Below are 25,687 nucleotides of genomic sequence, written 5' to 3' on the forward strand. Positions count from 1 at the left end.
ATGTATTTATGAAGAAGGGGAGGGGGAGTGACGTGTTATAGGGGTCAGGAAGGCGGTTGCCATGGCAGTGGGGAGGGGGCGTAGACAATGAAGCATGTGTTTCCTGGAAGCTGTGGCGCTGTGACCTCAGCGACAGGCCGAGCCACAGAGGGGCACACAGCATCTCCTGGGCCACAGAGGGGCACACAGCATCTCTTGGGCCACAGAGGGGCACACAGCATCTCCTGGGCCACAGAGGGGCACACAGCATCTCCTGGGCCACAGAGGGGCACACAGCATCTCCTGGGCCACAGGGGCACACAGCATCTCCTGGGGCACAGAGGGGCACACAGTATCTCCTGGGGTACAGAGGGGCACACAGCATCTCCTGGGGCACAGAGGGACACACAGCATCTCCTGGGGCACAGAGGCACACAGCATCTCCTGGGCCACAGAGGGACACACAGCATCTCCTGGGCCACAGAGGGGCACACAGCATCTCCTGGGGCACAGAGGGGCACACAGCATCTCCTGGGCCACAGAGGGACACACAGCATCTCCTGGGGCACAGAGGGGCACACAGCATATCCTGGGGCACAGGGGCACACAGCATCTCCTGGGGCACAGAGGGACACACAGCATCTCCTGGGCCACAGAGCGACACACAGCATCTCCTGGGGCACAGAGCGGCACACAGCATCTCCTGGGCACAGGGGGCACACAGCATCTCCTGGGGCACAGAGGGACACACAGCATCTCCTGGGGCACAGAGGGACACACAGCATCTCCTGGGGCACACAGCATCTCCTGGGGCACAGAGGGGCACACAGCATCTCCTGGAGCACAGAGGAACACAGCATCGGCAGTGGATATTCACAGTCGAGTGTAAATAGCCGCTTGGCTATTCCCACTCAAGTGCAAATAGAGGCACACAGCATCTCTTGGGGCACAGAGGGTCACACAGCATCTCCTGGGGCACAGAGGCACACCGCATCTCCTTGGCACAGAGGGGCACACAGCAACTTCTGGGCCACAGAGGGGCACACAGCATCTCCTGGGCACAGGGGGCACACAGCATCTCCTGGGCACAGAGTTGCACACAGCATCTCCTGGGGCACAGGGGGCACACAGCATCTCCTGGGGCACAGAGGGGCACACAGCATCTCCTGGGGCATAGGGGGGCACACAGCATCCCCTTAGGGGGGTTGCGGATAATGAGGGAGTCCCTGGGCATGAGTCCCTGTTGCTCACGGCCTTTGAAGTGGGTGATTTGGTTCAACCCCCCTGTCAGCTCTCTTTGGGCAAATCACTTCTTCATCTTCAGCGCTTGATTCCTCTGAAGAAAACGTCCAATTTTTGGGGATCACTTAGATTGCACGCTCTTCTGGGTATGTGCTCCTTTTACCTATCTATTAGCATTTACCCGATGCCCTTATTCCCATTGTTTGTAATTTACCTGATATTGTAATTGTGTAAAGCGCTGCATACATTCTGGACGCTATATAAATAAAACTATAGAAATCATACACACATGAATACAATTTCCTTTCAGAAGTGTGGTCTTGTAGTAGTATTGTTTCATTCCTGGTTTGCAGCAGTAAGACTTTGATAAATAACCTGTATTATTTGATAGTTCTTTAGTATTAGACCTGTTAAAACAGCTGGAACAGCTGCTAAATCCTAGGGTGCAAGGAAGCAGAACAACACACTGCTGGCTCCAAAGGCTGAGTTCAGACAGGCTGCTTGCGCGTCCCCGCCTCTGCTGGACGATGTGTGCTCATGCCCAGCAGACAGAACAAACCGACTTGGAAGCGGGACTACTCAGCCAATGAATAAAAAGAAACAAAGTATGTGTGTTTGCGATTGGCTGGCAAACTACACGTGACAAGGCTGACGCTTGAAATCACAACTTCAGTTGTCTCCTTCAAGTGAAGAGGCGTCAACACTGTACTTCGCCCTCCGGGTGTTGTTTTCAGTTTGAAAACACACACACCAAAGCGAAAGTGGCGAACGCGCTCGCGCACGTAAGCTATCAATAAGCAGCACATAGAAAAACAGGTTCCTTGGGTATGCCGTGAGTGAGCCAGTCCTAAGCCAAGTGGCAAAGTGCAGCTTCCCATGCTCAATATAGATCCAGAAGCCATATTTGGGTGGAAGAATAAGAAGTCTACATTTTCCACACTTGCAGTGGGGAACGGTGTATGTCCTGGATATACAGGTGGAGAAGTAGAAGTGGGTGGTGTTGAGGTTTCATTTATGACCATGGAAGGACCCGGGAGGCTCGGCGCGCTCCCGCATTACCTCCGTTCACGCGCGGGGGTCCGTCTCCACACAGGACACCTTCCACTTCCCCCTCAGGCTGCACAGCGCGCATCAGACACTGCTACCCATACTGTGGTGTAGGGCCCCGCCTCCGGATTGCGTCCTCGCATCAGTGGCGCGTGGCACACGCACTTGACGCGTGTGCAACGCGCCCATTTACTCTAACTGAATATTCTCAGCTGTGCCACTGGCACATTGGCTGAGCATAACCTCTTCTTTTCCTCGTCTCTGCTTCCACAAGTCTTGCCTTGCCGAACCTTGTTTGTGTACTGACCCTGCTTGTTTCTTGGACTCCGCACCTCCGTACTCATGACCCCGGCTATACCTGACCATCTCTCCAACCCTGACCTCTGCATTCGGACAACTCTCCACTCTCCAACCCTGACCATGGCTAATAGTACCTCCAACGATCCGGACCTCTCCTACCCTGACCCCGGCAAGTATAACGACGACCCGTACCTCTCCAACCCCGACCCGGCTACCTTGACCAACCTACACTCCAGACGTGCCTTCATGGCTATGGGTGGCGTTTATACCCATTCCCACCTCAGCTCTGGGGTCCCGCCTTGTTTGTGGTGAGCACAGCGTTACAGACCACCAGTGGTCCCGAACTATTCATATAGACCACCAGCTAAAAAAAACCTCTGTAACAGAAATTCTAAAGGAAGTGAAAGAGATCCCTTCATCTGCCATAGAAAATACTATTATCAGAGAATACATTTTTATTTCTTAGGTAAAAATGGCTAATAATGAAGGCGATTTGTAATGTGTGTGAACTAGAATTAGCACAGAATGCGATACGACGGGCGCGCGCACATTTGCCACTCTTGCACTTTGAGGTGTGTCTGCTGGGCATGAGCACACATCACCCAGCAGACAGAGGCACGAACGTGTAGTAGCCTGTCTGAACTCGGCATAAGGCCTCGGCCAAGGTGGCCCTGAGCTGGCAGGCTTATGCTGGCCGCGTTGAAACACATTGCGGCAGTGTGTGTGGCCAGCGTGAGCAAGCGCCTGAGCATGCACGGTGTTTAGCTGCTTGCCAAGCAAGCAAATTTGAATTTGCCGCTCGCGCGTCACGTGAGCGGTTCGCCCAATGAGGGCGAACCAGCTCCGTGACGTCTTGCCCGCGCCTCCCGACACGTCTCCCCGCGCGCGCACCTAGCCGTCCACGAATTTCCCGGCCGAGCAGGGCGCAGCGCACGAGCGCCAGCGCGCCCGCTCCCTGCCTGGTTGTAGCCTAAGGCCTCGGGCATGGTCAGTGCTTATGCGCTGACCCGTGCTGAGGCGTGCTGCTGCTCGGCACTGAGCCCCTGCAGCCGCAATGAGAGCGGCTTTAGCAGGGGCTCGCGCACGCGTCCGCACGCTTGGGGAAGCGTGTGTCTGACGGAGGTTTGAAATTTGGTGCTCGCTGGAGCGCAAGGCCGGTCACGTGAGCGGTTCGTCCAATGAGGGCGAACCAGCTCCGTGACGTCACTGGCCCGCCCCCAGACCCGACACGCCCACAGACGGCGCGCTGTGTAAGGCCAGGGAAAGCACCGCTTTCCCTGAGCCTCAGCCCGGATCAAAGCACTATGTCCCAGGCCTAAGGCTAAGGACCCGCTGCGGACGGCCGCGCGCGCGCGGGCCACCAGCCCCTCACCTCCTGCCTATCTGTCCCCGCTGCCTCCTTCCGACGAGGCTCACTACGCCCTGTGACGCGTCAGCTGCCAGGGGATGCAAGAGGAATGCGATCCTGAGCGGTGACGCGTCACGTGGTGCGCTGGTGAGCCTATCAGCGCCGGGGGCTGGAGTGAGCTTCCCCCACCTCCAAAAGGTAGGGGGGAAGTGTGTGTGTGAGGTTTGGGGGTAGGGGGGACGGACGGACCGACGGGGGGGGGCACAAGAATGGACCCTCCGCTCAAACCACGCCCCCCCCCCCCCCGCTCCAGCTCCCGCTCCCTACAGACCGCAGGAAGCGGTCAATTGCCCCTCAGCGCGCCGCCTGCATGCAGTGTGAGCGCACTGACTGAGGCAGCGGGGCCTCGGCCTAACTCTCACCTTCCAACATACCTTGGATGTGACCTGCTTCCCCAGATAACCCTATACAAAGCATTAACTGATTCCAAGTTGGTCAATTAAAAGTTATCACAACTTACAGCACGCCTACTACGGTTTCAATAGCCTCTATATTTAATTTAAAAAAAAAAAAATATATATATATATATATATATGTATATATATATATATGTAATTCTCTACTAATGTGGTTTTTCCAATTCTTACCATCACTAATGTTACTTTGTAATAATCAGTTTTTTTTGGGGGGGGGGGAATTTAGTAAGTCTCCATTGGAAAATGTATCTATGTTAACCTTTCTCAATAAGAGGTTTTTTTTTTTTAATAACTGATCTAATTTCATTTATTTAAATATGCTTTATATATATGCTTTATATATATTTTTTCATAAGTATTTTGAAACTATTTTTTAGTGTGAATATACTATATATTACGTATCCATGCTCCAGCAAACTGTACAACAATAGAAGCATGAAGTATTGTTATAATAAAGTTGATCACCAAAACCACGAAAACATTTAAACAAACAGCAGCATGTATTGGGGTAAGACAAGTAATGACAGTGCATTGTGTTGTGGGCAGCACAGTCCCTGCTTCAGCCTTATAACACCTGAACGATTTCAAAGGGAAGGGTGGGGGATATACCGCTTTTGCCACTACCAACATGGCGGCGCGATTGGATCAGCAGGACACAGTCACGTGATCGTAGACGTGTACCTATAGACGCATGCGCGCTGTGACCAGGCGGTCTGCTTTTTGATTGGCTGCTGGTCACGTGGCCGTTGAAGTTGTGGCGCGAGCTGGAGTCTACTCTGTTGTACAGTTGCAGGGATGGACGAGAAAAGCACCAAGGTACAGGGGGGGGGAGGAGGAGATATGTGTGTGTGTATATATACACATCAGTAATAGCTGTATATAGTGTGTAGTGTATTTACAGGGCAGGACCCTGTAGTATCTTTATACTGTGCAGTCTATCCACATAGTGTACCACCGAGCAAAGTTATAGAATAGGTAGATATTGTACATATACGTAGTTATGTCATTTGTGTGCTTGGAATGAGCTCAAAACCATGTCTTGTATTAATATAGTACAATCATTTAATTCATAAGTAGTAATTATGTTGCTCATCTATATTCATTATTGCAATGCAAAAAAAAGGAAACTGAAGGTTACCATATATATATATATATATATATATATATATATATATATATATATATATATATATATATTTACTGAGTGCATTCTGTGTGTTTGTGGTAACCTTCAGTTTCCTTTTTTTTGCATTGCATTACACAAACAGCAGCAGCTAGCACTCCAAGCAACACATGTAAAGTCAAGGTGCATGCTCCATACAAAAGCAGCAACACTCAGATAAGCAAAAAGACATGTATCAGCAGTGTGGGGATTATGCAATATCCTTATGCAGTGCTAACCTTTAATGTGTTTAGTAAATGTTATGCTCATATATGCAGTAAAGCCTGTTCTGTTTTACAACTGTTTGCTTAACGTGATTGTTTCCTGTGAGGGCCTCCTCCCACTCCGTTGGGATCCCTCCCAGGTGGAGGCGTTGCACCACGAGATTGTATTATATGTACGTACCCCAGGCTCCCCGAGCGGAGGCTTAGGCTCCTGAGAGCCACACAGGTATACACAGCAGGTAGTAGCGTCTGTATTCGCAGGGAATACTATATATATATATTATATATATATATATAACATAATACTGAGTTAAGTTATGGTGAGTAAAAAAAGTGACAAAAACCCTCCACAGGAAAGCAAATATGCAAATATAGCTGTATGCTCATCTGCATGTCTTAGGCAGGTCTGCAACCCCGCCTTTCCCCATTATCACCCAGCATACAGCACTTCCACTGCAGCAAGGGATTCTGGGAGATAACATGCACATGAGCACACAGTGTCACTTTTTGCCTCAATAACCATTTTTAACATGGTTCCCTATAGGCTTAAGCTTGCTGCATGGTCACAGCTTTGAGCACAGCCGGGGTTAAGGTGCATACCCAGAAAACCACCCACAGACAGCTGTTTCGACCTTGATGGGTCTCATCAGTGTGGGGTTGATTTTACTGGGAATGCAAGAGAGGCTATGGGATAGGCTAAACCATAATACTGAGTTAAGTTATGGTGAGTAAAAAAAGTGACTTAAAAAAAGATTTAATGATATGTAGAGAATTGAGGGATATCGTTCACACTGCATATTATGAATATGGAATTCTATTGACCGATGTATGTGAAAAAAAGTCTCAGACATTTGCAAACCTCCTGACTCTAAAATAGTTTGCATCAAATTGATTTATATACATGGCGGTGCTCCATCTCATACCTGTTCAGGGTGCAGGCTGGGTGTGGATATGCAGATAGACTAAGGATGGCCACCTGGAACTTATAGTACAAAAAGGAGCTTTATTAACACCATTTATAAGGATCGCCATACAATGACTCCACAACAGACATGGCCCCCATGGCAAATCATAAAGTTACTCTGTGCTTCTCCCCCTGGTAACTCTCACTCCTACACTGGGGAGGTACTTATGCGTGCTTCCCTTAGTATTGTTAGATTGGCAATCTCCTGCATAGCGTTAATGATGCCCCATCTCAAGTGGGCTTATGGTGGGAATACTCTGCTTTCTGGGATCAGTATCCCATTACTGTGTACAGCATACCTCGTCCATACAAATTGGATTGGGAGTTCATTCTGGACCTTCTTGTGGGGCCAATTTAATGCTCTGGAGTAACTACTCTGAAAACACCTGCTCAGAACATGCTTACTCCTCCAGCGTGAGCACAATCGTGGGCCATTAATATAGACGCAAACTATATAGGACACATTTCCAAATTGAAAACAATAAACAGGGACAAGACACTCTTCATATACATGTCTATATACTTAAACATATTTACAGGACTCGGTGAGGCACTACCAGAACTCTGAAGAACCTTCTAGAAAATTGGGTGGAGAGTCCCAAGACATACAAGGCAATCCTTTCTGCACAGTCATCCTACATCACATGATGGGGAGGGGTAATAGTGATCCCACCCGGTTAACCCATTAAGGCCGCTAACCCTCTACATTAATTAGTATGTATATCTCTATTTATATAGCGCCACCTATGTAGATGGCGCTTCACAGCAGTAATACACGTGACATAATATAACACATAATGGGAATAAGCGCTTGAGACCTAAAAGTAACATTAGTAAAAAGGAGTCCGTGCCCGAAAAGCATCCAATCTAAGTGGTGAATAGGAAGGTGTTCTGGTAAGTGTGTCTGCAAGGAGCCAAGGTCAATGTATGTGTTTAGCATCAGCCATGGAGCTACCCATATGCTTCATTAGTGTTTACAGATGGTTCATGAAGGTGGATAGAGATGGTGCCAGTTGGATATTGAGGGGAATGGCATTACAGAGGTGTGGGGCAGTGAGAGAGTGGTTGAAGATGGGAGAGGGCTTTAGATACAAAAGTGGTAGACTGAAGACATCCTTGATCAGAACGCATGAGTCTGGACGGTGTATGGTGAGAAATTAGGGCTGAGATGTAAGAAGGGGCAGAGGAGTATATAAGCTTAAGAGAGGAGAATTTTGTATGTAATACAGGATTTGATAGGCAGCCAGGAGAGGTATTTCAGCAGGACAGGCGCTGACAGATTTAGGAGAGCGTAGAGTGATTCTAGCAGCAGCATTTAGGATAGATTGTAGGGGAGGCAGGAAGGCTGGACAGTAGAAGGTTACAATAGTTGAGATGGGAGAGAATGAGGGCCTGCGTTGGAGTTTAGCAGTAGAGCAACAGGAAAGGGTGTATCTTTGCAATGTTACGAAGGGAAAAAAAGTCTGGTTTTAACTAGATTGGACTCCTCCCTCACATTCCCAATGTGACCAAGGCAGCATGCTGTATATGGCCAACAGTAATGTAGAGGGGGGTAGTTGAGCCGGGCTTGGGAGGATGTATGAGGAGCTACGTCTTTGACCTGTTAAGTTTGAGTGGGTGGAGAGACATTCAGAGACTGGTCTGTACAGCAGGTGTGCGGCCAGTAGTACCCATGTGTTTTTATTTTTTATATGCAGTGCAGGTAATTAATTCATAGTAACTAGGGAACTATACATCATGGCAAAGAAAGAAAGATTCACTGCACTAAATATTTAACAAACTATTGAAACAGATAAAAAAAAATGGAACCAATTTAAAAATTACAATATCAACCATAATACAAAGGATTTTAATTTAAAAAAAAATCATAAGCAAATATTAAATGATGGTAAAACAAGGTGACAAAATAAACCAAAATGCGTCAGAAGCATGAAGTTTCAGGGCATAAACTCCATTCATTGTTACATGCTGACAACTTTCCACCCCAGGATCGGATGTATGTAATGTGCATAGTGCTATCTGGAAGGTCACAGAGGATGTGAGAAATAATGGAACTCCTTTACACACTGACTGATGTGCCATGGAATCGGCAACCTTGGGTAACCATCTTTCTTTTGCAAACCTATATTTTGCCTTTATTTTTTCTTACCTGATAATTAGAAATAGGTAACTAAGTGGATGTGATGTGGAATACACAGCATTTGTCTGACACTATTTTTTTTGGCTTTGTCCTTTTACTACCTTTCATCTTGTTTGTTTTAAACCTCTGGCTAGATCATCACGTGGCTCAAGAAAATACTTGGTGACCAGCCACTTTTACCGTACGAGGTGAATACCCGGACCACGGAAATCTTGTATCAGTTAGCCGAGTTGAGCGAAGCTCGCAATAAAGACTCATCTCTGGTCATAGAGGACCTAAAACTGAAGTCTGCAGAGGTCAAAGCTGAAGGTTAGTTTGTAGTTTCCCCTCTGCCCTGAATCCCTCCTCACTACAGCCTCCTGTAAATGGCAAAGCAATGCGATATTAATAGCAAAAAAAGGCCAATTTGCTCATCTTGCCAGCAGATCTCTTAAAAACTGTAGGGCCAACTTTTTCTTTTATTCTGTTCTCCAATAACAGTAGTGTTTAAAAATAAGTCACCTTGGCATACTGTCTTCTTCATGTACCTTCTATATAAATTAGAAATATCTGCTACTGTAGTGTTTGCGTATCTTTCCTCCTTCTTTTGCTTGGTTATTCTTGGGTGACCAATGCAAACGCAGCCCACCATTTAGTATGAGAACTTCAGTTCAACATATATTTTTTTTATTCTCTAAAGTGTTGAACAAGAACATTGGGCAAAACCTATATATTCTAATCAAATGTCAGTCATGACCAAAAGGCAGAGAACCAATACCAATCTGTTTATAATTATTTTTAAATAAATGAACGACATACTGTATTGACATTGTGGAGCTAACCTCCTCCCTATCTCTGGCCTGCTGAAGGGAGCAGTTCACCTATTGGAAAAGTCACGTTCTCTCTTAGGGTTGTAATAGGGCCGAATCTCCCAGGGTTAGGATGAGCCTCCCAGAGCCTGAGTTTGCCGCACTGTACAGCTGCCTCAGATGTTTTTTCCCCTCGTGGCGGTCCATTTGGAGAACTTTGTCCATGTTGTCACAAAACATAAGTGACATTTCTTTTAATCTGAAACGTAAACGTTGGGGCATTTGGAAACGACCCTATTTCGAGGAATTGTTTGCTGAATTTCCCAGGTAGTTTTGACTAAAGCACCAAACCTAAAGAACAGTGTCTTGTGGTACGGTATCTTTAAGAGGAATAGTTATAGAAGATCAGAGAAATTGACTAGGGAACAAACTGAAAACAAGTGCAAAGCATGCAAATTTGGGATCAACAAAACTGATCTGTTTTATTTGAGACAAACTGAAGTGTTCAAGACACCATGTTATATTAACTGACTATGTACAGTAGTTTGTATTTGTGTCCATTCAGCCTGTGGGCCACACAATTAGACCTCTCAAATAAGGATTTTAGAACATATACGTAACATTAATAATGGTTCTTTCATAACATTTAAAATATATCATAATTTGGAGCCCAGAGGGTTCATTTATAGAGACCAAGTCCCACATAATTAGAGAGGGGATCTGTTAGACTTTGGACTTTTTTTTTTTCATATTGGGGACTGTATTTGGAGCCTCAGAGACACTCTACAATCAGTAACGTGAGCAGGCGTTCTTTGATCCTGGGAGTAGACATGCAGTGTATAGATGTCAGAGGGGCCGCTACAAGGGGAAAAAGCTTCAGTGGCAGCTGTACAGTGTGGCCAACTCGGACCCTGGGGGGCTTATTTTAGATGTCGGCGTGCAATTTGAGCTTTTTAACATTTTTCAATATAAAGAAACAAAAATTAAACACACACAAAGCAGTGCAATTCTAAGAGTTGAACTGAGAAAATCCATTTTCTGATTAACCTGAATATATCAGAGGAACGGATTGAAAAGTCTGAGACGGGAAGAACCTTGCTTAGGGGTTGTATCCATGCTATTTCGTATATGTTTGAGCGTTCCACTAGTGGGGTTTTCATTGCGCTTTTGCTTGCTATTTTTTCCACCAAAATTTGTTTGGTAGCTCTACAGAACGAGGGCGCATTATGCCGACCAAGTTCTATGTAAAGCCCTACATACATCGATAAACTAGTACAGTATTATTTATTATTATGTTGTGTTTCTACAGCCAGTCACCTGCAAGAGCTGCTCCTGGAGAGCCTGGGGCCGTCCTTCACTAAATTATCCCGCATGGGAAACAACTATTTGAATCAAATAATTGACAGTTGTCTGGTGCTAGAGTTAAAGGATTCTTCCTTGGCAAGGTAATTATTTGTTACATATACATGGTCACGGTCACCATTTTCCCACGGGAAAGACGGTTATCCCGTCTCTGGTCACCTCTCAGAACAAAACTACAAATCTCCACAGTTGAATTGGGCCTGGTTCCAGAGATACTTAGCAGTGTAGTTACTAGTGTTTCCTGTGTGCATTTTAACTGGCCATCTATTAGGAATCCTCAACCAATGATGTTGCGGTTTCCTATTGGCACGTGGAATTAGCATGATTTCCAGGCTATTTTCTTTTCTCTGGAGGGAGCAGAAACGCAGGTAAATACAACATCACGTATCTCAGGAACTGGGGCGGTCCGTAGAGGTTGAAATCAGTTTTGCTCCAGAAGTTCCACAAGTTGTTAAAAAGAGGGGAAAAATGGAGCAGTTTGGATTGCTGCTTTAATGTTTAGTGCGCTGGCAGATTGAAGTCCCAACCACCGGGTTTAAAAAAAGCATATCTGTCATCAAAGGTAATATTTAGCATGTCAATGCACTACATGAAATTGGGAGCAAAAAATACCTTAGTGTGCTGGGGGTCTGGTGACACCAGGATGCCATGGACCTGCGACACTTCTGGACAGATCCAGGAGCGATGATATTTTTGTGGTGGTTCATTGACATTTTTCTCTGGTCATTTCTTAAGTTCTGTGTGCATTTAAGTTATAACCCCCTTCTCTTGGTAAAAAGGGACTTTGATATTTTCTATGGCAGGGCAGAATTTTTCTTTCTACTGTATATTTTGGAAAGTTGTCTGTTTGCTGTGCATTTGGACACCTTTTTTAAGATCTCGTAACCAAATTGTGCATGATAAATCCTGAGATGGAGCAATTGAACCCCATTTTGAATCAAGATGGCGGACTGAACCTTTCAAAACTGCACTGATTTTAATCAAATTTGGCAGGATTGTAAGTAGCTAAACTGAATTTAGAAAATCCATGTTTTGCACACGGTCAACTTTATGTTGGATGCCCAGAGTGGGAACTGGAAAAATTTGTTTTTACACCTGATGGAAAAAACAAAAATATAGTTTACCCAACAGCATTAGAATAAAAATACAGAAGTATTTTTTTTCATTAAGAAACTATAAAATGTAATTATCCATTTATAAATCTGTGGTGTTTTTTTCCCCCCTTAGAATTCCTGATTAATGCTATCATCTAGTTATCTATAGTTCTAATATTCTGATTATTTCGGATTTGTCATTTGTTAGGCCCAACTGAAAAACAGTCATGAAATATCCACATTTCCTGAAAAAACTGTCAGTGATAAATGTGCTGCTGTTACCCAGTGAATAATAAAATGACCTACATATCGTAACCAAAGTAGTTGCTTTGTTGTTTCATTATACTGTCCCATATTTTCTCTTCCCCTTCCCTTCATTGGACAGGTGCTGTTTTGTCATCCTGCCCTGGTCTAATTTCAGACTGGTGATGAGTATTGTGTATGTATATTGCATGTCCAGGCAACACTAAAGGTCGCCCCATACCAGAGAGCTGCTCAGCGCCTTTACAGACGTGAGCGAACACGCCTGTTTGTATACTGCTTGTCCATTTTCTGTATCCTGGAATACCTTTTTTAAACTGCTGGGTATACAAAAGGTTCTTCTCCAGTTTAACCTTGCTGTATTTACCTCTCTAGCACCTCTGTTTGGAGGTTCTTCCAGGAATCCACCACCCCTTTTCTTGAATTAAGCTCACATTTGCCCTGAGCCTCCCTCTTCCAGCTGGCGTTTTTGGAGTTCAAATGTACATATACTGTACTTGCCTGTGCAGAATGTAGGTGCAGCAAAAAACACTTTTTGCACTGGAAGAAAAAAGTGCAAATTGTAATCTTTCCATTTTATTGGTCTGGAATTCTGGCCATTATCATTATTCCCCTGTTATCCCTCTGGCTAATAATGGCAGCCTGTTTTTATACAAAGCAGGAAAAGGATAAAACTCAAACGGTTGTATTTGTAAGTAAATTGTTATTCCAAAGTCCCATAAAACACGCCATACTATTTGTAAATCACCTATATTTTACTCCTTAAACATGTCGTTCGTACACTTTCCTCATAGGAGGTACTGCGCCTTTCACACAGATTGTAGAGATAATGGAACGGGTTTGGGTAAGTCTGGTGCATATAAATACATGTGGCTGTTTTTGACTTTAAACAATCCTTTCACTGTACAGGGTATAATAAACCTTTATTTCACCCAACATAACTGTATTGAGCACATAGATATAATATTCAAAATTGTATCTGTTCATGTTGCATGTTTTAACAGCTTGCGTGTAAAAAATATGTACCTTCAAAAATTCTATCTTTCACAGCTATATTCCTGCAGTCAATAACTTGACTTTTGAACTTATGGCCATGGAGTCCAAAAATCAAGAAATGGAACTTGAATTGACAAACTTGAGGAAAAAACTGACAGCGGCTTTAGTGCAAGAGAAATCTCTGCAAGAGTAAGTATACGCATAGCCTAAAAGTGCACAGCCTTACCAGCACAATCATTTTAACATGGTCTATGACGGCTGGTGCAATGCGGGTGAAACCGTGATCCCTGCACACACCTTTTTATTTGATCTGAGGTGTCCACCAGGTGAAGCTGCAGCAGGAGATTCAAAGCACCAATGAGAAATCCAAATATCTAGGAAACGGGGAACCCAGGTAATGAGAAATTATATGCAAAGCTTTATTGAGACATTAAAAAGTGTCAGTCTCAGAGCAGAGAGGCCTCCCACGCATTTCACGCCGTAGTGGCGCTTTCTCAAGGAGTACTGGACAAACAGGAAACAAGCACCTAATATAGGTGCTGGGTAAATAAGAAAACCACATCAGACGCAGCTGAATGTGGCATGACAGAGTTCAAACATTTATTCAATTAATTAAAATCCCGTCTGGTGCAACAAAAACAGAGAGAAAAAAAGCCTCTGTTTAGCTGCTGCTTAGCAATAAATCCATTTGTTATCAATATTATGAATTATTATCAATGAGGCAAATAAATGGTTTAAAATTAATAATTTTCTCATATTCTCCTGAAGAATTTAATGTGAAAAAATATATATACATTTTCTCAAATTGATGAATGGAGAAAGGGAATAGCAGCTTTGTGATCTAAACACATGATGCATAATGCTTCAAATAAAATATTGACAATAGCAGCATATGTCTCATTCAAATAATGATACATCAAGAAGTTGAAAATGTAACCACTGTCAATAAGATATTACTATTACCGAAATATTAGTGGTATGAATATATGGATAAAACACCTAAACAAATAGCAACCAATTCAGTTGAAATCTGTATATTGAACAGAATGATGGAATTCAAATATATGTAAATAAATACCCCATCCACTTGATATCTAACCAAACGGTAATGGGTTAATATCATATGAAATAGATAGTTACATATCGGTTTTATTCTGGAACCCACAAGATAATAGATATAAATTTATCCTAAAATAAGAAAATCCCAACATTGGTTATATTAAATTACATTATGACAAGTGTAAGAAAAGTACATGAAGACCATCCTGAAAGTCTGAAATAAATCCAACTGATTTTAAATAATTTAGAGAAAGCAATTAAGATCCCACTCTGAGTTGAGACCATGTGGTTGGAGTGTGTTCAGAGTGAATATCCAAAATGCTTCTCTTTGGTATAAAATGTTGGGCTTATTGCCACCCCTTTTAGGGATTGGAATATGTTCCAAGGCTGTAAATTTCAGTGACCGTAGAGAACCTGATTGACACTCCAGAAAATGTTTAGACACTGGGTGATTGGTATCTTTATTGGCGATTTTAATCTTAAGTGTTCTAAAATACGTATTTTAAGTTGCCTGGTGGTTGGTGCCACATATTATTTATGACCACCACATGTAAGTATACTTGCTTTGATGGACCTCCAACGATCCCTCTCTCCGCCCACCTCCTCCGATCCATTCCTACACTACTTAACTTGAGTGAGCGCACTCCAGACCGCAAGACGGTGCTGGGTTTCATTTGTGTCCACCAGGTGAACTGCAGTTATTTGGGTGCTCCGATAAAAACGTCCCTACAGGAATACGTGTCTGGGAAAACATGGCCCCCAGGTTCAGCAGCAGCACATAGAAAGCTGCACTGTAACAGGGCGGCTTCCTGCTGAGTGACGGCAGCGATCATTGTACAGTGTTTGTATTTGCTCAGGGTACCGCGTCTCCACTCTGGGGCACCGATTGATGCGGGAACTCGAGCTCTGGTTTTGCACAGGCAGAATTTACTTTACATTTTTATTCTTCCATCATGGTGAATTGGAAATGCATTGAATCGCCCATTACCAGAGACTGGTTTTAGTGTGTGGCGCTTTATTTATAAGAGGAAACTTACCGGACAGATTTTTGCTTTTTTATCTTTTTAAAAATAGTGTGTACAAAGTCTCCCAGATCTCCCCTTTCTCTTTACATGGCTTTGGTAACTTTTGTATACACTATTACATCTGTGAAACGCTTCTGTTGGTCTGATAAGAGGTAACAAATGTAACAAATGTAAAATCAGTTTTTATAAGTAATTCATTTCTATGATCTAAAACCGCCAACTTTATACTACAAAAAAAAGAAAAAAAGCACTGGCTAGAGAACCAGCGCGCACCAAAGGAAATAATCTGTAGATTGCATAAAAAGCTGTATATGAGTGGCGCTTTTTTTATTTTTTTATTATTGGACTGCAAATCAGTAAGTAAACAGTTGGTTTTCATCTGAGGAACAATACAATATTCTTGACTTGAACGTGCAGATCATTGGGATATTAATGTTGTGTTTTTTTAATTTTTTTTTAATCCAAGGGACCTTAAGAAAGCAGAGGAACAATGTACGTTTGAGAAAGTCAAAGTGGAGAGGAGAATTCGGGACATGGAACATCTGAAAACAAAACCACAGGAATTTAAACTGAGAATCAAGGCTGGCGAGGTATATTCAGCTTTACAGCAGACATGCTCCTGAATTGAAGCAGTCCCCCAAGAAGCCTATACAGTTAACTCCTATAATAGTTGATTGCCCCATCTGAGGTTACTGTGACTACCTTGGACAGCTATAGGCCCTGAGGGGAGCTCCAATATATCCTCCTAGGCACTGATTATTTCAAATGCTTATTTCATGAATGGCGCATTAGATTTTAAAAATAGTGTTGGAAAGAGCGAGAAGAGATCTCTTAAATAAAATCAGAGGTGCGTCAGGGTGATGATGCCCTAAATGTAATGAGGAAAAAGCTCATTTAAACCACCGCTTAAGGTCATGTAGAAAAATTGCTAAATTCTGGATCAAACTGCTGCAATGCCGTCTCAATATTTTAAAAATAGAATTTGATATCAGTAGGACTGTTGGTGTTTTGAAATAAAAAATAAATGACCAATATATTGCAATTCCACAATTTATATTTTCAAAATGATCCAGAAGCGATCAAAAAAGACATCCCAATGTTGCACTCTGCCTAATAAAACGTTAGACACAATATTTTATGTTAACCACTATACATATAGCACTCACACCAGGGAGAAAAATATATAACAAAAGGAATAAAGAAAAACAATAACATTTTATTTAAACTCTTCTATAAAAATAATCGTTAAAGTAGAGCAGTGATCTGCATAATGTGGAAATATCAAGTTGCTAGACCCATGTGTGAAAAAGCGGTGTTAGTGCTAAGTATCACCTGTTAATTAGACCTATTGTATATTGGTATCGGGTCTCAAAAAACACCTTAGTATGGAAGGATCTAGAGTACAATTCCTACAGTAGGCCCATGTGACGCGAAAGCTTTAAACTTTGAGTTACCGGAACTCCCTTTGGACAGCTATCTCGGGGAAGCAGGGGGTCCCCGGAGACTAAATTAATGGGGTTCGTCTCTGGAGACCCCCCCCCCCCTAATTCAATCCTACTGTGTGTTAAAAAAAAAAAAAATACATTTTCTTTTAAAAAGCGCAAGAATTGCTCCTTTTTGAGGAACTGGATAAAATCGTCAACACCCAAGATTTCAGATATTCAAAGAGAATTGCTGATGTTAATGCAATATGACAAAAATACATACTCTGATTGGAAAGAGGCTCAAAACAATTCTTCAATGAATGGGAATTGTATTTAGATTTTCTACCCATAAGGCAAAAAAAACATTTATGAAGGCGCGTATTGAATCCTTCAGAAGTCAGAGTAAATAGTGATCAGGGGGATTAGGCAAAAAAAAATACCATTTGAATTTGTTGATTAATTTAAATTTATAATATTATTTTTAGTAGGAGAGTCATGATTATTTGTGTTTTATGTATGTTATTATAAAGTGGGTACCAGATGAGTTTTTGTATAATGTAGTCTGTACACCAAATTTAATATGTATAAATTATGGGGGAAAATATTTGAGTAAAGCTGGGGGCTATTTTAAAGGCATAGAAACAAAGTGAGCTAATAACTAATGTGCTAGGTTAAAGATGGATCAGATTGCTGTACAGGTTTTTCTTTTTAAAGGTTTGTCTTGGAAATTTTTAATCTGACGTTTAGTGTTCTGCTCCATATAATCTCCGTCATCCTGACCCATTTTCCTGCTTTTTGACACTAATATATATGCTGTTTATATGATGTGAGGTGGGTTTTGGGGTTCTGGAGTATGCTGGGTTATGCAGCTGTTGTTGCTTGGAGGTGTGGCCCCTCCTCCCCAGGGTTTAAAGCTCGCCCCGACCCACTTTCCAATTAGCAGTTTTTATCATGATCCTGTGAATCGTAGACCCAGTATGGTCTTCCTCCCTTCAGCAGAATAGAGAGGTACATGAGAATTGTGCCAGGTAGCGTTAGGACCTGCAGATTGGGCATGCCGTGAGGTGGCTGCAGGCTTATAACCTTTTGGCCAAAGGGTTTAACTAAATTACCTTTTTTCATGAGCAGATAAGCACTGAGGTATTGCACTATATGTTGTCATTTTGTATGATGCGCTGGCCTTTCTGTTTTTGTTTGCATTTTCCTGATCAGTTCAGTGACTGGGAGAGACGAGCAGGATTCAGTCACTAGGCTTTAAAAAAAAAAAGTCAATCCCATCTAGAGGGAAAATAGAAAATTGATGCTCAACTTTCTGTAATTTGTTCCCTGGAGCGTCCATCCATGGCGGTGTTTACCAATGGGTTAAATTCCACCCTCTAGCGGTTGAGTTTTCTAGGACAGAAAGCTCTACCTGTTGGAGGACCTATAAATAGCCCCTCTCTTCCTCCCCAGATAGACACTACAAAAGCCAAAAAATATAACTAGAAACATTATCATCTTGGATCTGAATTTTGGGAGGGAATTTGTGAGCACTGCCATGGATGAACTCGCTGTAATTTTCTTTTCCTGGAGAGTTGGGTATTTTTACGATTTTCCTGGTTGTCCCTGAGGCAGGGGTCACCAATGGCGCTTGCCAAAGCAGTAACCACCTAAAGGGGGGTTGTCCTAGAATTAAACACCTCACTCCATCACTTAAATATGATCTTTTTAAGTGGTGACCAATTGAGTGCAGGACCTTCCTACCAAAACATGCGGCTGCAGAGGCATGTGCGTCCAAAGAATAATACTATAAATGTATTCATTGGAGTCCATACTGCCACCCTACATAATTCTGCGGGGGAAGTCTACGCCTTCGCTGCCCAGGCCATGTTGAATGTGTGTTTACCAGCTCTGGGGCTAGAATTTTTTGATTGGTATAGGCTTTTCTGATAGCTGTTACAATCCATTAATTTATAGTAGACTTCTAGACTCCCTGCCCTTTCTATGAACCCTTTGGAAGTATGAACAGTCAGGCTGATTTTAAATCCCCCCCAGTTCTGGAAAGGTAGTGCTTTAAGCACCTCATTACCTCCAACATGTGTAGAATCCACTCTTTTTATTGTTTGCCAGCTTTGGGCAAAATTAAGGTAGTATTATCTCTTGATTGAGATGGAATTGTGAAACGACATTGGGTAAGAAGAGCTGTACCAGCCTTAAGATGACCTTGTCTTGATGGGAAAATAAGGAAAGATTCTTTCATGGATGAGTCTTGTAATTCGCCAATCCTGCGTGCCGATGTTACCGCTATCAACAGAACTTTTTTTAACTTTGAATTTGTGTCTGAAGCTTGAGGGGGAAATATGGTTCAAACGGGGCATCTGTTTTAGCCCGTAATACAAACATTAAATCCCAAGCAGGAACTGGGTCCATCTATTGTGGCTTGATTCTCTTCAAAGCTTGGAATAATCTACTTATGAGATCCATGGCAGCCAAGTGTCTCCCTAGTAGTGCCGATTAATGCCGACACCTGATCCTTAAATGAGCTAATGCCTAGCCCTTGCTCTAAACCTTGCAAAAACTCCAGGGTTACAGAAGTAGATGGTTCCAAAAAACTTAAACCTTGGGGCTCACACCACAGATGGAATCGCTGCCAGATTCTGTGATATACTGTAGAAGTAGTCCCTTTCCTTGCAGCCATTAAGGTCTGTGACAGCCTTCTTGATCTGAGCAGCTCCCGCTCAACCTCCATGCTGTCGAAGTCCAATCCCCTGGACATGGATGGCTCTGCGTGGCCAATTCAGGAGTATTGCCACCACCTTTGCTTTGTTCTGTCTGACTTTCTTGAACTCCTGGAATCGGTAGGAACACATGCAGGCCGGAATTTCCATGGAAAGGAGAGGGCGTCTACCTTGGTAGCCTCTGGCTTAAACATTCTCGAGCAGAAACCTTGTTATTTCCTGATGGCGTGAGATCTATGTCCAGACTCCCCCATCCTGCAACTAATTGGTTGAAAGTTAATTTTGATGGGGGCCACTCTCCTGGATCTACTGTCCTCCGGCTAAGTAAGTCTGCCCATTGATTCTTTTTTTCCTGCGATATGAATTGCTGTAAGGTCTGTTAGATGACGTTCTGCCCAGGTGAGCATTGGCCTAGCTCCTTTAGGAGAACGGGGCTCTTTGTCCCTCTTTGCCTCTTTTATGTAGGTCACCGTAGTAAGATTGTCTGACCGAATCTTTAAATTGCAACCTCAAACTGTTGAGTGCTTGATTTACCACCATTACCGCTCTTAATTCTAGAATCTTTTTCAAACTTTCTTTCAATCTTTTTCTTGTCTGAGGGAAGAACCACTATGCCTTGCTGTGTGTTGAACATCCCCAGGAATCTTAGATTTTGGGTTGGGCTTAACTGGCTCTTTTGTGTTGACCAACCAGCTGTGCTGTGAAATTGTAAGGAATCTGGTTCTGCTCTTGGTTATAGCCTTGCAGAACTGTGTAGTTTCTAATTACTCCCTCTGGCAATCTACAAGAACCTGTGCTAGCTATCTCTGCTGCCTAGTCGTCATTGGAGGAATTCTCACGCACCTCCCTCCTGTGATTGGCTCACTGCCCTTTATATATTAGGCTCTAACATTGATTAAGTGCCGAGCATAAATCCTTTATGGACGTTACATGCGTTCTGCCACAAGCCCTCTGGCTTGTCTCGTGTGTTACTAACTATTTCTCTACGCTCTAGTTTGTAGTTCTTGTCTCTAGTCCTGGTTCCGGTGGCCTGCTGTTGCTCTCTACGCAGAGGCCTGTGTTCCTGTTTCCCGTAGGCTTGCTGTTGCTCTCTACGCAGAGGCCTGTGTTCTGCCTACCTGGATTCTGCATACAACAAGAGACAGGGGGTGCCCAATGCTGCATCCCATTGACAAAACATATATGATGAAAAGTATAAAGTAAAATACTTCAATAATAATATTAAATACTTGGTTATTTGGTTAACCCTTTGGCCAAAGCGTCGTAAGCCTACATACCAACGTCAAGGTATAACCAAATTAATGCAGGTCCTACACTACACTGTGAACCCTTCCTTTTACCTCTGTAAGAGGGGAAGAACCATTATAGGTCTTGTTCCTGCAGCAAATGAAATGACCTCCCAAGTTAAAAAGGTGAAGGAGGAGGAGTGAGCTCTGGGGGGACCTATAATGGTTTGTCCCCTCTTACAGAGGTAAAAGGAAGGGTTCACAGTGTAGTGTAGGACCTGCATTAATTTGGTTATACCTTGACATTGGTATGCAGGCTTATGACGCTTTGGCCAAAGGGTTAACCAAATAACCAAGTATTTAATATTATTATTATTATTGAAGTATTTTACTTTATACTTTTCATCATATATGTTTTGTCAATGGGATGTAGCATTGGGCACCCCCTGTCTCTTGTTGTATGCAATTGCCACGCTTAGTAGCTCTCTGGTTGACATAAATATATATTCATCATGTGGTGGGTGTGGGAGTTTGAGCAAGCTGGGAATGTGTGTGTACCTGGATTCTGCAACCTGCTGTACCTAGCAGAGGTTGCTGTTTGGATCCAGTGGCCTGCTGCTCTCTCCCTTCGCAACAGCCAGCTTTGGATTTCTGTGCTGAAGCGCTGGTTTACCTGTGCTGCCTGGCGGTGTGCCCACTCCGGACAGCCTTCTCCTTGCTGATACCGGTACCATGGGCCGTGGTCGCCACTCATGCAGAACCCGCTCCCGCCCTGCAGCTATTACGCTGAAGCGGGACCTACTTGACTTCCTGTTGCCGAAACTCAGCTTGGATAATGTTTACCCTGATGTCTCCAATCCTTACCCTGGCTCGTCCACTGACTATACTGCCCACTCCAGTCCCGACCCTGCTATGTACTACTACGAACTGCGCAATCCGGATCCGACTACGTGGTCTCAGGTCGGTGATTATATATAACCCCACCTCAGCCCCGGGGTCCGGTCCTGGTTTGTGGCGAGCACAACCGTGACAGAAATAAACTCTTAATACCCCTAACAGGTGTTGGAGCAACTGGGCTCTGCTTCGTGCCTTTATTAAAATGTCATCCAGTTAATAGAATGTTTGTATTCCGTCTTTCCTTAATTCGGCGATGTGTTATCACTGCCACGTCCACCTTTGGGGGAGAATGCCTTGCTTCTGGTTTTACTTGGAATGGGTACATTCTTGAAAATGTTCCAGTCAAGGATGCTTTCTTGTGTGGCATGGACCATTCTATCTTGATGATATCCTTCACCACATCATGAACCAGAAATGTTCTTTGCTTCCTATTTAGGCTCCTGAATAGGCAATCCCTAGGTTCTGAAGGAGAAGGCTCATTCTTGACCTGTCGGATCTCTGTCTGCTTTGAGAAGCGGTTCTATACAAGCTTCAGATCAAAGGTGGATGACTGCTCTGAAAGCTCATTCTCTGATGAATCCATTTCCAGCTCCATCCTGCTGAATTGTTAGTCTGAATTCTCAGAAGAGGCTGCCTCAACGCCCTGAATTACTGCTTCCTTCATCCACTAGATGAAATCTGAAATTAGCTGAACTGGGTTCTTTATTTTCCAATGCTGACTTTTCACAAGCTGCACAATGTTTTATCTTCCTCGTGGCCTATTTTCCGACAGTCGGTTCTGTAGGTGCTCTGGCCACTCTATCCTCCTGTTGTATTCCTGAAGCACTGACATATGAAAATCAGTAATTACAACTATCTTTTATAAAACAAAAATCACAATAGTACTACTACTTTCTCCCTGGGGCTTACTTTAATAACAGCACTCTTTGAAGAGCTCGTATCCATGATGCATCCTGGCTAGGATCCGATAGGCTGGCAGGGTCTTTAAGCAGCGCCTATATAGTGAGGCAGACCACTCCCGTGGATTAACGAAGTAGTCGGGTAAGCCCCTTGTACTTTACAGAAAAACAAAAACCTCTGCAAGGTAGGACAGAAAAAAAGACTACCTGTGGAGTAAAGGGGGGGCCATTTATAGGTCCTCCCACAGGTAGGACAGAAAACTATCTAAGCTGGAGGGGGGAACTTAACCCATTGGTGACTGCTGCCGTGAGGACCACAAGCAGAAATAAGTATGTATTTAACTGGCTTCCTTAATATTAAATAACTTTGATGTGAAACGGTTATACATGTTTTGTGCCAATTTATTGTTTTCAAATAATCCTATAAAATGAATTGCCTAACTGATATTCAAGATATTTACAACGTAGAGAAACTGCAAATTTAGAGAGCAGTTTGCGTATTGCTACTGCACAGTGTATCATTTCCTGTTGAAAATATGTAAAAACCATTATTGCTCTCACACCCATTTCTTTTACAGGCTCAGCTCGTGGCTGCAGGGATGGAGGACTCACTGACCCACCGGTCCATTGTCGCTCTTTCAGATGTTTGTATTTTAACAATTATCCATTCCAGCAATTTGCTTTGTATCTAGAAAATGTTTGGGCTGATAAAGTCCCCATGCGTAAATTAGTCCCCATTAGAGGCACATGGTTTGGTTTCATTGTACAACTTTCACCTGCTTGAAGTGCAATCGTATAACCAACTTTTAATTCTCAAGCTCCTGTACTGTGTGCAAACCCTACACCGAGTTGAGTTTGCTCTAGAACAAACCTGTATGAACCTATTGTTGGCACTATAGCTGGTCTCTTTGCCTGTCTGTTGCAGCTAATTAGAGGACTTTCTAGAGGTAAATGTTGAGCATTAGACACCTTTTAATAGAACCTGTATAGTCCCTTGGTGGCATCCACCACTACAGAATGTGTTAAATTGGAACATTCCAAATATTATTATTTTTAAATTCAACTATTTGAAAGGGGAAAAAAATAGCTACTGCTTTTTTTTTTTTTTTCTCTCTAACTCCCAACAAATTTGAAAATATTGCAAAATGCAAAAAATCACCCATCTCTATTCATTATGGATACCAGCATTGTATAGTTGTAAGATGAGTGTCTGAATGTTGCATATCACATTTGCAGTTGGAGTAAAATACGTGGGTTGTAAAACTGAAGATTGTGATTTTAAGATCATTTATTTTCTTCCAGAAATTGACCAAACTAAAAGAAGAATCTGAACCGTTGAAGAAGAAGCTGGAGTCTTACCTCGATTTATCACCTGTAAATATTCAACATTTTTTTTTCTTAGTTAACCAATAGAAATCGGCCATTACATTACTGCTCTGCGAGTTATCCATTAATGTAATGTTCTGCGTGTTACATTTCTTAACATTCATTCAGTTTACATGGTTTAACCCCTTTTCTTACAGACGCTTCCACCTGAGGCCAGTATGCGCTTCACAAGTTCTAATTAGTTTTTGAAACTATTGGAGATGAAGTCCAGCTGAGTTAGTTTCTTGTCTTTGTGTATTTATCGCAGCTGTATTAGACAATCTGTGATACTTGGCCCTAGTCTTTACACACTAATAACATCAGAAAAAAGTTGGTTACAGGGCCAAATGGAACCTCTATTGTACCTCTTATTAGTACAGTTGCCGTTTCTGTCATCTGACCATCCAATGAGTCACCTGGGCTGATGCATGTTTATCATTTTTTTTCAGAACCCATCACTCGCTCAAGTGAAGATCGAAGAAGCAAAGAGAGAACTTGTAAGTGTAATATTACTGTAGGGCAAAGTTGCTGAACTTGGTGCAAGATGCCACCTAAATTAAAACCCCATATAGATAGCTCATATTTTGTTATATAATTCAATGTGCCTCAAGTGAAGCATTCATCCTGCTCAACTATATCTCTATTTTGTGACAACTTCAATTGTATCTTGACAGTATTATTGGGATCTGTAAAAGCTTATTACGCAGCCGCTTCATTTTTCACCTTACCCAATAAATTATTGATCTTAACAAAGGGTAATTATGACAGCATGCATTGTATTTTTCAAAGAACGCTTAGCTTGGTAAGAAAGCTTTTGTGACTACACCATTCAGTATTGTGATGAGACCAGGATTGTGGGGTTCTGGGGTCGTTTGTTCTCCACCACCTCCATGGTGTCCGTCTGCTTCCTAAAATTGGAAGCCTTGATGACACTGGTGGGTAGGCGTGTGGTGTGTTGAAGTATTTTAGAACCTGTGCACCATGCAATAAGTGTATTCTGTCAATGCATCCAGGCCTCCTGATTTTTCTCCTCTTCTTTCTGTAGAATGCTATTGACACAGAGCTAACCATGAAAGTTAACATGATGGAGCTCGCACCACCGGAGCACAGCAGGAGAAAACTCAACTGAACTTGTATACTGAATTTGAAATCCAACTCTATTAGTACTGTAGTTCTTATGTAATATGCTGAAAAGCTGCTTTCCCATGCTGCACAAGATTTAAATTCAAAAGAACGCAGTTAAAATCTCTGGTATGGCAAGAGACTTCATGCAATACTCTGAAGTCCTATGTCTTGGAAGATGCTTGTTTACGTTGAATTGTTTGAAATCTTATTTTGGGGGTTTAATAGGAGCTTGTTAGGTGTCCAGTATGTTTCACTTTCTATGTAAAGAAGCAAATATTCTAAACGGACATTCATTTTCAGAAGATAATGATTTCAGGAATTAATGATCACGGTGTGTTTTAGAAGCGCCTTCATTGATTCATTTCTCTTTTCAACAGTGTGTTGTAACCTTGCTATAATTTAGTGAAATATTTTTCACGTGTTCCATAATGTTGCCAAAAATGCACTTTTTGTAGTCTAAATTGGTTATTTGAAGAATATAAGAATTTGTATTTACAATAGAAATTGTTTGTGTGACTTGCATTTTTTTTTTTTTTTTAATGTAAATAAATGTTCACGTGCTGCCTT

The 25,687-nt window shown here is 42.8% G+C and overlaps 1 protein-coding gene across 3 annotated transcripts; it reads left to right on the forward strand.

Moving 5' to 3' along the window:
• Positions 1–86: 86 nt before the first annotated feature.
• HAUS1 (HAUS augmin like complex subunit 1) lies at positions 87–25,687 on the forward strand. 3 transcript variants are annotated; one of them, XM_075585530.1, is made up of 9 exons: positions 5,121–5,208; positions 9,017–9,191; positions 10,980–11,115; positions 13,438–13,572; positions 15,934–16,057; positions 23,209–23,274; positions 23,933–24,004; positions 24,445–24,492; positions 25,041–25,687. In XM_075585530.1, the coding sequence occupies exons 1-9, from the start codon at positions 5,188–5,190 to the stop codon at positions 25,122–25,124; spliced, it is 861 nt and encodes a 286-aa protein (XP_075441645.1). In that variant the 5' UTR covers positions 5,121–5,187; the 3' UTR covers positions 25,125–25,687. The 3 variants fall into 3 exon arrangements, 2 of the variants coding, with proteins under 2 accessions (XP_075441645.1, XP_075441635.1); XM_075585520.1 differs by lacking the exon at positions 5,121–5,208 and adding an exon at positions 8,774–8,841; XR_012799094.1 differs by lacking the exons at positions 5,121–5,208; positions 10,980–11,115; positions 13,438–13,572; ... (3 more) ...; positions 24,445–24,492; positions 25,041–25,687 and adding an exon at positions 87–1,367 and having other exon boundaries at positions 9,017–9,094.

This window comes from Ascaphus truei, chromosome 1, assembly GCF_040206685.1.
Source record: "Ascaphus truei isolate aAscTru1 chromosome 1, aAscTru1.hap1, whole genome shotgun sequence".
NCBI lineage: Eukaryota > Metazoa > Chordata > Amphibia > Anura > Ascaphidae > Ascaphus > Ascaphus truei.

Bases quoted from the DNA above. Each gene is read 5' to 3' on its own strand.
- HAUS1 (XM_075585520.1), top strand. From the start codon at position 8,791: ATGGAACTCCTTTACACACTGACTGATGTGCCATGGAATCGGCAACCT. The intron at 8,842-9,016 runs GTAACCATCTTT...ACCTCTGGCTAG, and splicing joins CATGGAATCGGCAACCTTGG to ATCATCACGTGGCTCAAGAA. The intron at 16,058-23,208 runs GTATATTCAGCT...TTTCTTTTACAG, and splicing joins TGAGAATCAAGGCTGGCGAG to GCTCAGCTCGTGGCTGCAGG.